At 40.4% G+C, this 12752-nt stretch overlaps 1 protein-coding gene across 7 annotated transcripts in view; it reads left to right on the top strand.

Moving 5' to 3' along the window:
* The window catches only part of kif21b (kinesin family member 21B), a 74177-nt gene that overhangs the window by 54942 nt on the left and 6483 nt on the right, over positions 1 to 12752 (top strand). For 5 of the 7 annotated variants that reach the window (XM_040028938.1, XM_040028937.1, XM_040028942.1 and 2 more), the window contains 2 exons: positions 9341 to 9540; positions 10823 to 10959. In XM_040028938.1, coding sequence (XP_039884872.1) covers positions 9341 to 9540; positions 10823 to 10922 — 300 coding nt within the window. In that variant the 3' untranslated portion in view covers positions 10923 to 10959. The remainder of the gene's footprint in view (positions 1 to 9340; positions 9541 to 10822; positions 10960 to 12752) is intronic. The other 2 variants (XM_040028943.1, XM_040028940.1) reach the window with 1 other exon arrangement.

Here is a 12752-nt window from a genome sequence, read left to right as displayed (position 1 = left end):
GTCTGAGTGAACAGGAACAAGACTTATTTTATATTCAAGCGAGCGCAGAATTCGTACATCACATTTAAAGAATGCCTCCTTGACTGCGCATCATCGTAAAATCCTCATGAAATGTGGTACGAACCTGCCTGTGAGGCTTTTACTTCACGATGTCTTGACCGTTATTATCTGCAGGGCAAAGTCAATCTTTCTGCAAAGTGTAAGGAGTGCAGATGGAACGCGGCACAGTGCTCTGGTAGATAATTGCCCTCTGATCCTCTCTGTCAGCGGTGAAGGCAGTTTTAATGAATCGGTTCTCTGGCGAACAAGTGCAGATTAACAGGAAACAAATTAACAAGTCCATTATCCAAAATGTCACAAATTATTTTTCCTGTTACTTTGTTTAAAAGGAAATTATTCCAGTTGCTCATGCAGTTTAGTGTTAATTGCCATGTGGTCGAGTCCTGATGTTCATATGTGGTGCCAGTTAATAGAAAAATATTAATTCGGGGACCTTTTTTTTGTTTTGCATTTTGTGTCCCTGCTTTTGTTTTTGTTTTGTTTTTTGGAGCCAAAACAAACATCCTCTGGCCTTAACATCAGCACAGAAACTGTGCGCTGGGAGCTTCATGGTATGGGTTTCCATGGCTGAGCAGCTCCTGTAGGTGTGTAATAATATAGTGTAGGAGCATCTATCCATATTAATGCATAGTTTGACAACCGTCCTTAAATCCATGAAAAATGATGACAAAAAAGATACTTTAGATGATGGCAAATATTTGGAAACAATCAATCTCAAACCTTTGAATTTCTTCTTGTCCTGTTACTTATTTTCTTATCTTCTTATCTTGTCCTGATTCTTATTTGTAGTCATATTATAAACATTTCTCAGAGAATACTTCCCTTGGAGCCGGAGTACCAACTGACATTTTCCTTATTTCCCTGTAATTGCGACGTGTCTATCGAGACCGAAGCTCATACATCAGCTTCTGGAGGCGGACACACCGGCGACACAAACGAACATTTTCTGGCCCACTTTGGTAGAGACTGTACCCCCCCACCCCCCGCCCCAGTTATCCGACACTAGCACAATGGTGACAGCGAAGGGCTGTGTTTCCTGTTCAGTCAGTGAACAGCTCCCTGCCAGCGCAGTTCTCCTTCGTGTCTTTACCCACTCTGTGGAGAGTGTCACCATGTGTAATGTGGCAGGAAAGCACTGTGTCAACATTAGGGTGTAAGAGCTCACACGCATCACAGCCGCAGGTAACAAGGAGGAGAGTCAGTGTGTGCGTCTGTGTGCGTTTGGTTGTGTTTATATGCAATTGCTGATTTCTGCAGTGTCTCCTGTGTAGCCCCTGTTGCCTGCATACGTTAATAATGCATAATAATCCACCTCGTGGGTGGATGTGGCTCATTTACATGCATAGTAATTTGCATATGAAGCTGCACTTTCTAAAGTTTAGCAACAGTGCTGTTTAGCCTTTGTTTATCCAAATTGACAAAACACAAGATATTATTTTTCCTTTCAAAGGCTGAATTAAATCAGCTCAGTCTTTGCTGTGGTCTGTGGCTTATGACCCTAACCTCATTTATGAAGCAGCCAACAGAATCTGTTTTACAGCCTTCCTAACTCAGTATTCTCTGTCTAATTATGTAATGGGATCAAACTGTGGCTCGGGGTATAATAGAATATATTACAGTAGAGTCTGAAACTGCACTTCCTTCAGGACTTCTGCTCTGAGCCTTGCTGCTCTGACCCCTCTGTTAAAATGCCGACGCTATAGAGTTTTTTCCTAGAGGGATATGTGAAGCAATTTGTTCATAATCACTATAAACTGTAGTTTAGCGATTCCCTCTGGCTTGATAAATAGCTTAATATACCTTCTGAAAAACAATTTCAAGCGTGCATGTTTTTTTTTTATGACTTTATCGACCTGCTTATGCCGTGGATGTCGGAGAGAGCTGTTGCTCTCTGGAGGTGTCGGCCGGCATTAACACTTACGGTGTGCATATGAAAAAAGTGAGTACATCCAATATAAATTGTTGGCTTTATTGGCATATTTACATAGGGAAACACTGGATCCTCATTGAAACAAAGCTGACACACTTAAAGATAAATGTGAGGAAGAAGATAACTTTTTCAATGTTTTATTCCACAAAGTTGTAAATGGGGGTAATATTATACTGTGAGATATTAAGTGTACCCTTGGCCTCAGAAGCTGGTACTGCAACCCGTTAGCAGTAATAACTTCTTGTAAATGTTTTGCATAACAGTCTAGCAATTTCTGACATTGACTGACTACTTCACCGTGCAAGTTCACTCAGTGCAGATCACTCAGCAGCAGCAGCAGCATCTTTGTGGGTTTTCTTATATGTAAAGCCTGCTTTAAATCGAGCCCCTATAACATTTCAGTGGAATTCAAACCAGAGCTTGATTATGCTGTTGAAAGGGTCACTTCTGGTTCAAGCTACCTTCAGATGGCCTAACATTATCTCCAAGTACTCTTCATAAGATGCAGAATTTAAAGTTGAATTTATGGCGTCTTGTTCCCCAGCTTCTAAGGCTGAAAATGGAACCCAAACAGGTCTACGGTTATTGTGGTCAAACTGCTCTAACTTGATTTCTATGTTATTCCAAACACTTTGCTCTGTCTGTTCATTGGCAAACTGAGTTTTTCTCGAATGTGGTTTTTGGCATCAAAGGCACTTTCTTGCAAAGCCGCCCATCCATCCATTAATCCATTCGCTTCCGCTCATCCTTTCCAGGGTCGCGGGGGGTGCTGGAGCCTATCCCAGCTGTCATAGGGCGAGAGGCGGGGTACACCCTGGACAGGTCGCCAGTCTGTCACAGGGCTAACACACAGAGACACAGGCAACCATTCGCAGTCACATTCACTCACAGATTCACACCTATGGGCAATTTAGATTGACCAATTAACTTATCCCCGCAAAGCTGCCCATTCAAGTTTAATTTGTTGAATCTGATTATAGACACTGACTGTAACCTGGACTATTCTTTAACACCAACAAATGCAAGAGTTACCCGCAGATCCAGTGATAAAGGCTCGAGGTCACAATTGGCAGGGCCAGCAGTTCTGTACAGATGTTATTATTCCCTCAAAATCGACGTTATTTGCAGAGAGCTTTTTTTGGAGGTCTTTTTGAATTCTTTGACAGAGTCATGGACATCCACCTTTTTTGGAGGCCTGAGAAGGCCCTTTAGTACTTGGCATTGTGACACCACACACTTAAACAGCACAGCGATTACTAGGCCTTAAACCAGGTGTAGATAGCCTCCATTTGTCATTATGTAAAGAGATTGTAATCCTTGGTAGCCCTGAAACTTCAATGGTTTAAAAATGTATTTAAATTTTTGATGAAAGTACTTTCGTGCGTCTTTTCCTTGAGTACCTAACCTTTATGTAAGGTAGCTTTTCAACAAAAATCAGCTGCTGGCTTGCAGGTATGTCAGTAAAGCCGTTCACACGTCCATGTGAGGACATATGGTCTCAGGAGGATATGAGAGATTTCTCTTTTTGCTTTCAAATTGCATTGCTCATGTGCAACTTCCATACAGGGAGTGCAGAATTATTAGGCAAGTTGTATTTTTGAGGAATAATTTTGTTATTGAACAACAACCATGTTCTCAATGAACCCAAAAAACTCATTAATATCAAAGCTGAATGTTTTTGGAAGTAGTTTTTAGTTTTAGCTATTTTAGGGGGATATCTGTGTGTGCAGGTGACTATTACTGTGCATAATTATTAGGCAACTTAACAAAAAACAAATATATACCCATTTCAATCATTTATTTTTACCAGTGAAACCAATATAACATCTCACATTCACAAATATACATTTCTGACATTCAAAAACAAAACAAAAACAAATCAGCGACCAATATAGCCCAGAGGCGGAGCCAGACATTTGAAACACCCGGGGCTTAGCCCTAAAGGGTAGTATGCATGTGGGATTATTATTTTAGAAATGACTGAAAGACTGAAAGATTAATAGGCTCTGTTTTGAGTTTTGTTCAAAAAAGAATGACTTCATATAGGAAAAAAATATATCACATATGCAGGACACCTTAAACTAGTTTTTTAATTAAGCAGCAGGCAGAACAAAGTCGGGGCTGTATCAAGACACAGGGACTAAACCCCAATTCAACCAGACCCAGAACTGATCCGGAATTAAAACAGGACTACAACAGTTCAAAATCAGGACTACTTGGGACTTAACCAAGACAGAACCAGAATCAGAACTAGATGATAGTAGCACTAAAAATCATCATAGACCTGCACTACACTTATTTTTTAATTCTACCAAAGTCCACTATTTAGACTGAGAAAAGTTTATATACTTATTTAGCCTTGTTGTGCAAACAAGCCTGCATAACTTAATAAATATAGAATTTGAAAAATAACAAACCTAAAAAGAAACACCAGGTACGAGATACATGAGGATGATACGGTGATACTTTTGGTAAACAACCATTTGACTAACATGTGTGTCTCACCTGCTCTTGTTCATCTCTGTTCTGTCCTCATTCTCCTCTCTCTCCCTCTCTGTTCCTCTCTCTCCCTCTTTGTGCTGACAATCATCAAATATACAGATATTTACAAACTCTTCAGATAAAAACACTTTTTTAATTGTAACATCAAATCAGACTAAATGTTTATTTTTTTAGATTGATAAATATAAAAAACGTATTTGTTAACTTTAAGAGTAAAGAGAGAAACTATCTGTATTTCTTAATTGTAAATGGCACCAAATTGTATTCAAACTGAGCCACACTTATGGAGCTCCACAGTTCTGTTCCTGGTGTTTTGGTTGACATCTCTTGATTTTCCCATGTCAAAGAAACAGGCTCTGTGTTTTGCCTTACATGCATCCACAGGTGTGCCACCAATTTACTCACCTGGACTCTACGAACCTATCAGAAGCTTCTTCAGCTCAGAATGGAATCGTCTGGAGTTTTCTTATTAATTAACAATAAACTTAGTGTATATGTACTCCTAAATTTGATCAAAGTGATAAAAATAGACAGCTCTGTCTCTCTTTATTCTGACATTTAACTCATTCAAAAGATATTTCAATATTTATCCAAAACAAGTTTACTCTAAATTGATGTTGTACAGTAAAAAAAATTCTCTTGTATTTTCCATAAAGTGTATGTAAATATCTGGTTTAAACTGTGAATATCCTGCTGTGTATTGAAATTCCTCTTGTTTTGCATAGAAATATACAGAACAACATACAAAGCATAATATATAAAATAACATTTACCTGAGTTTTTTTCTTTGAAAGAAGCCTCTAATGTCCATTCTTATATTTCAGTACATAACTGAAACCGATTTAGTCGGGGAGGGTAAGAACTGAAAATATGAAATAAACACACGTAAGCTAAGACTCTAAAAAAAATAGCATTTGTTCGGCTTTTCATTTCGCCATTTGTTGATTCACTTGAAGAGCAAGTAACGTAATATTGGTCAAGTGATCAGTTTGATATCAATCTTTCGTGATTCACCGTCATATTTACATTATTTGTACGGTACGAATGATTTGCTTTGGTACCTGGTCAAACTTAAGCTCTCCTTAGTATGGCTGGCTCCGTTTCTCCAACAGCGCACACAGGCAGCAGCTGCCCCGCCCCCTCGCTCAGTCGCTTAGTGCCTGAGCTCGGATCATACCAATATCAGGGGGGATTCACGCACAGTCGTAAATTCCCACAGTGTGCACTATGTGCTTCGAATATTGTGTGTACTTTTTGTTTTATACAGTTGTCAGCCAGGCATCTAACTATGAAAAAATTACACTCCAAAAGACCCCGGGCTTCTGACAAAACAACCCGGGCTTAAGCCCAGTAAGCCACCCCCACGCTCCGCCCCTGATATAGCCACCTTTCTTTGCAAGGACACTCAAAAGCCTGCCATCCATGGATTCTGTCAGTGTTTTGATCTGTTCACCATCAACATTGCGTGCAGCAGCAACCACAGCCTCCCAGACACTGTTCAGAGAGGTGTACTGTTTTCCCTCCTTGTAAATCTCACATTTGATGATGGACCACAGGTTCTCAATGGGGTTCAGATCAGGTGAACAAGGAGGCCATGTCATTAGTTTTTCTTCTTTTATACCCTTTCTTGCCAGCCACGCTGTGGAGTACTTGGACGCGTGTGATGGAGCATTGTCCTGCATGAAAATCATGTTTTTCTTGAAGGATGCAGACTTCGTCCTGTACCACTGCTTGAAGAAGGTGCACAGCAAAATCTCCATTGTTAAATTAACACTAGAGAGTGTCTATATGGGTCCACACCTCTGAGTGTTAAATACAACACTGTTGAGTGTTAAATTAACACTTTTGACAGTGTTATATGTTTAAAAGTAACCTAGTCAGTTTTGAAGATTAACAATGGCTAACACTGAGCAGTGCTGATTTTCTAACACTGGAATATTTCTAACATTTTGAGTTATTTTCCAGTGTTAGAAAATCAGCACTGCTCAGTGTTAGCCATTGTTAATCTTCAAAACTGACTAGGTTACTTTTAAACATATAACACTGTCAAAAGTGTTAATTTAACACTCAACAGTGTTGTATTTAACACTCAGAGGTGTGGACCCATATAGACACTCTCCAGTGTTAATCTAACACTGGAGATTTTGCTGTGTGTCTTCCAGAAACTGGCAGTAGGACTGGGAGTTGAGCTTGACTCCATCCTCAACCCGAAAAGGCCCCACAAGCTCATCTTTGATGATACCAGCCCAAACCAGTACTCCACCTCCACCTTGCTGGCGTCTGAGTCGGACTGGAGCTCTCTGCCCTTTACCAATCCAGCCACGGGCCCATCCATCTGGCCCATCAAGACTCACTCTCGTTTCATCAGTCCATAAAACCTTAGAAAAACCAGTCTTGAGATATTTCTTGGCCCAGTCTTGACGTTTCAGCTTGTGTGTCTCGTTCAGTGGTGGTCGTCTTTCAGCCTTTCTTACCTTGGCCATGTCTCTGAGTATTGCACACCTTGTGCTTTTGGGCACTCCAGTGATGTTGCAGCTCTGAAATATGGCCAAACTGGTGGCAAGTGGCATCTTGGCAGCTGCACGCTTGACTTTTCTCAGTTCATGGGCAGTTATTTTGCGCCTTGGTTTTTCCACACGCTTCTTGCGACCCTGTTGACTATTTTGAATGAAACGCTTGATTGTTCGATGATCACGCTTCAGAAGCTTTACAATTTTGAGACTGCTGCATCCCTCTGCAAGATATCTCACTATTTTTGACTTTTCTGAGCCTGTCAAGTCCTTCTTTTGACCCATTTTGCCAAAGGAAAGGAAGTTGCCTAATAATTATGCACACCTGATATAGGGTGTTGATGTCATTAGACCACACCCCTTCTCATTACAGAGATGCACATCACCTAATATGCTTAATTGGTAATAGGCTTTCGAGCCTATACAGCTTGGAGTAAGACAACATGCATGAAGAGGATGATGTGGACAAAATACTCATTTGCCTAATAATTCTGCACTCCCTGTACTGTTATTTTTTATTAAACTTTTCTGGCATTAAACACCTTTTTCAGATCGTCTGTTGCAGGTTTTAATTCAAGGTTGTGATACTGTGATCTTAAGTTTAGCTTTTTTTGTATCGATCATTAGCTGGAACCTGTAAAGTCCATTAATATTATAGAAAGAATAATAGAATGATTAAGCAGCCAGACATATTTATTAAACAGATGTTGCCAGAGTACGATCCTTCCTATATTCAGCTGATTATTGTTAGTGTTACACTTTACACATCTGTGAGAGTCAGCTTGGATCCATTTGCGTTGACGTACTATAAATTTCACCATCAGAGGGTGAACACAAGGCTCCATGTGAAATTCCACGTCTGCTTTTATTTTTTTGTGACCTGGGGATACTGTACTTGAGAAGGCTGTCTGAGTATGATCCTTATGTGTGAGCACCATGGACGGGTGTCCAGGTTCTTTCTGTCCTCTGTTAACATCTTTGTCTGCTAGCAGGCAATGTAACCAAACACAGTTTTCTTCCAACAGTTACTTTGTCTTGCTGTTTTAAACACACACCTATGTTTATTCAAAGCGATGTGAACTCTGCAGTAGATTATGTGGTACAGAGGAAATTATAGCTATTTGGATAATTTCCCTCCTAACATTGAAATCTCTCCCAGCTCGGACTATTGTTCAGTAGCAGTTTGTGATTTGCAGGTCTGCTTAGGTATAAATTAACTTTATTTTTATTGGTAAATTGCGTTCCTGCAGAGTAAGAAAAAGGGGAATAAGATATGTTCTGTTTTAAATTGTGCATCTTTTTCGACACATGCCAATCAGCCATATACATTTATAAGTAACTGCTAGTACAAATTAGAGGAGTAGAACAGACAAAAAAAAAACCTCCACCAAATCGAACCTGATGGGAACAAAAGTAAGGAGTGACTTTAGAAGAGTGCGCTGTTGTTTTGATTAAAAGCATATCTGAAAAATGCACGAAAATAACATTAATGTCAGAATCAAATAAAACAGGCAAAAGCAGATTAACATAATAAAAGTTATCCTCCTGTGCAGGTGTTCCACTCTTCAGAGCTAAATTAATCTGCAGCCCAGTAGGCTGAGATAAACAGAATAAAAAAGAAAAACAACAGCAAAGCCAAAGCTTAGGTAATAATAAAAGTTTAATAAAGTCCTGCACAAAATCCAAATAGCGTTTTTGAATATTTCACCTAATTTTAAGAAAAAATTATTTACAAGGTTTAATATCTCCCCTCTTCTAAGATATGGTTCATTATGTTCTTCATTTTTTCCCTTTATTTCATAAATAAATGCAATATAAAAAAAAACAAGTGTCCATTTAGATGCTCTTTGTCACAATACAAAAATAAATTCTGGAGCGTGCTCTTGAAATGAATACAATTAATATCATTGTGACAGTTTCTGCATTTTTGTAATGTCAGTGGGGTTATCTTAGCAAACATGAAACAGATATTCCACATTCAGCTCGTACATTGCGCTGCCTTTGTGAAATACTGAATGCGCAGACACACGAGCTAAGAATAACTACGTAATTGAGTCTAAATACAGTCTCTTATTGAGTCTCTCAACCATACATGTTCTTATATGTTGCCTAGCAACAATGCTGTACCCTTTTCCATTAAAAAAAAAAATCCTGTTTTACTGTTGATAATTTCTATCCATTAAACACCAAGCACTTAGCATACTTTATAGAACTTACTTTATAGAACACGGTGACCCAGATGTCTTACAAACATACCTGCTTTAAAACCACTGGATTCATTTTTAATGCAATCCCATCTTTCTTTAACTCCCAACATCTCTTTGCTTTGAATTCACAGCAAATCCCAAACGCCCACAAGGACTGGGTGTGTGCTCTTGCATATGTACCAGGAAGGCCCATGCTGCTGAGCGGCTGCCGCGGCGGCATGCTGAAAGTGTGGAACGTCGACAACTTCACTCCCATTGGAGAGATCAGAGGTCACGAGAGCCCCATTAATGCCATATGTACCAACTCAAGACAGATCTTTACTGCTTCCAGGTAAATTTCATTTAAAACTGTGCCCTGTCATAGTATTGTAACTCCATCAAAGTGTCTAAATACATTGATTAGACATAATGTTATGACCACCTGCCTAAAATTGTGTTGGTTCCCATTTTACTGCCAAAACAGCTCTGATCTGTCGAGGCACAAACTCCACTAGACCCCTGACGGTGTGTTGTGGTATCTGGCACCAAGATGTTAGCCCCAGATCCTTTAAGTCCTGTAGGTTTGCCAGGTGGAGCCTTCATGGGTCGGACTTGTCTGTCTAGCACATCCTGCAGATGATTGATTGATTGGATTGAGATCTGGGGAATTTTGGTGCCAGATGAACACTTCAAATTGGTTCTTGTGCTCCTCAAACCGTTGTTGAACAATTTTTACTTTGTGGCAGGGCGCGATATGCTCCTGGAAGGAGGCCACAGGGAATACTTTTTCTCATGTACCCATTGTTGGGGGTCAGACCTGACTGGTCTGCAGCTATGCAGCCCCATTTACAACAAACTGTGATGCAACATGTTATCTGACACCGTTCTATTTGAACCAGTATTAACTTTTGGCCATTAGAGTTACAGTAGCTCCTCACATATGTATATTTAAAGTTTGCATTATTCACTATAGCAATCTCACCCTGCTGTCTATAATAGTGCTCAGCATGTGCATTAGTTTTACCCTTTTTTACTGACCGTGATCTAAACTCACTACAAGGGTTGTTGACAGTAAGAGCAACTGAAGGGTGAGTCTATTAAAAGCATGGATGGGGTGTGGAGGTTGGGAACCAGGGAGCGTAGTGCTTACAATTGAGTTTTATAAACTAGTGGATACTAAAATGTTTGCCCTTTGCCAAAAATGTTTTTCTCAGTGAAATTCTAAATCATGCTGACTTTATCTCAGGCAGTAATCCGCAGGTATGTGTCAGCAGTGAGAAGGTCATACTCCATCCTATTTTTGGCCAGATTTGTTCTGTTGAGCTCGCAGCGGCATCAGACAAAGATAATGCTTATTTACTTGTAAGTGTGTGATGCAGTGAGACATTTTGTGGTTTCCTCAGTCTGCTGGTTTTTATTTATTTTGTTCACTCCTCATTCAGCTGTTGGGCTTTCGCTTGAGATCGACTAACTTCCCTTCACTTCTTATCCTCGTCTTTAATCTCGCTGTTTCTTGGTCACCTTCTCTGCGGCTCATGTTTGGTCTCTCAAACCGCCTTCCTCCTCTCCTCCCTTGTTCTTCACCCCTTCCCTTCCTCCTGCCCCTCTGCTTTTCCCCGTTCTGTCAAACCCAGTGACTGCAGGGTGAAGCTGTGGAACTATGTGCCAGGCTTGACCCCGTGTCTTCCTCGACGGGTCCTGGCCATCAAGGGCCGAGCCACCAGCCTCCCATGATTGCCTGTTCTCTGCTCACCAATCCTTCCCTCCTCTGGTATCGTCTTAACTTACTTCCTCTTTCTTCTCCTTGCCTTTTTTCTTTTCCCTACTATGAATTTTCTTACGTGGGTGACACAAGTTTGTATCGCTTTGCTTTTCTCTTTTTTTCTATTTATTAATTTTTTTGTTGGTGTTTTTGTTGTGCCGGTCTGTTTGGCTCAGTTTGTAATCTGTTGGTGGTTAATGGTTTGATTGTGGACCCCTTCTTCCACGAAGACAAACAGCTTCTTCTCGACTGGAAGCAGCTCACAGCTCTGTTCTGAATCTGTCATTTGTGTGTGTGTGTGTGTGTGCAGATGTATTCTGTCTGTGAGTGCTAGGCTATTAAAAATGACTATTTTGACATTTAGTTACATAGTTGCTTCAGTGAGATTTGAAGATGAGAAAATCAATGCCACCGTATATTTGTTTAATCAATAATGGGCAGTATTTCTGCCGGTGTTCAGCAAACCTGGCTGTCTTCAGGGTCCGTCCAGGCTGCGGGGGAGATTTTAAGATGAGAATTGTTTTATTTATTTAGATATAAGCTGCAACTGTGAGTGTATTCATAAAGAGGTAAAAGAGAACAAGGGAAATGGTATAGTTGTTCAACTTGAGACTTCCTTTGATGACAGCAAGCTGAGCCGAAGATGGTAAGATTTTCATTTAGCGTGAGCAGGATGGACAGGATTAGGCTGAGCAGTATGGAGATAGAGTTAGAGACTCAAGGCTGGTTTTGACATGTGCAGTGGAGGGATAGTGGATATATTGGACCAAGGATGCTGAATATAGAGTTGCCATGTTGGAGAAAAAGAGGAAGATTACAGAGGAGGTTCATGTATGTAGTTAAGGACGACGTGGAGAGGGTTGAAGTGGCAGAAGAGGATGCTAGAGAAAAGGTGAGATGGCAGTAGACAATCTCCTGTGGCGGAGCAGTCAAAAGAAGAAGAAGAACACCTTCAGTTATTGAGTTTATATCCCTTGCAGAAACCCTGCAGTTAAGATAAGTTAACTAATTGGTGCTGGTTGGTGGTTTTTGGTGCCTTTGGGCTAAGCTGGGTTCTGGCTTTCTGGCTACAGATATTTAGTGCAGTCTTGTGACTGAAGACGTCCTATTTCATAGAAGTGTTTGAGAAAATCACCCTGAGGCTAAAGTGATCTCAGTCATCAGTGAACACTTCCATAATGATCCCTCAATCTATACCTGCATATTCCTTTTGTGAGCTACAACCTCAGAGTAGAAAATAAAAATAAAACAGGCTTTAGCTTGGAAAAAGCTCCATGTAGTGCTCTGAAAAACTAAATTCATCCCATGATTCGCTAGATTATAGCAGCAGTAACTGTATGACTTTATCAGTCTTTTGCAACACTTTTATTCTTTTCTTTTTCAGCCTTTCTGTTGTAGATTTGCTGCTGTGCTTGAGGCCATCTGTCGCACACAGGGATGTCCACTCCTGGGAAGATTGGCGCTCTGTTAACACACCAGAAAACTGCCAAAGTTTCTGCTTTTATAGGAGTGCTCACACTTGCTCATGATCAATTAAACCAAGTGAATTTGATTAGCAGTACCTGATTTCTATTTGCCTTCTTAAGTCCTGTGGAAGCAGTAAGGCTGTAGTTAATGCTGTGAAAAAAGAAATGATCAAGTCAACACTTCAAAAACACTACTTTGTGACCAGTGGGTGACATCACAGCACTACGTCCATCTTATGTATACCGTCTATAGCTTAAAAAATCCACCCAGTCTCTTTCGCTTACCTTTACCAGGGTTGTGCGAGAGGCTGAAGCCTGCTGCCGTGGAGCGAGCAG

This window comes from Simochromis diagramma, unplaced genomic scaffold (assembly GCF_900408965.1).
Source record: "Simochromis diagramma unplaced genomic scaffold, fSimDia1.1 OVJJ01000483.1, whole genome shotgun sequence".
Classification (NCBI taxonomy): domain Eukaryota; kingdom Metazoa; phylum Chordata; class Actinopteri; order Cichliformes; family Cichlidae; genus Simochromis; species Simochromis diagramma.
Note: the sequence above shows the minus strand (reverse complement) of the source record. Positions and strands in the feature narration are given on the sequence as shown.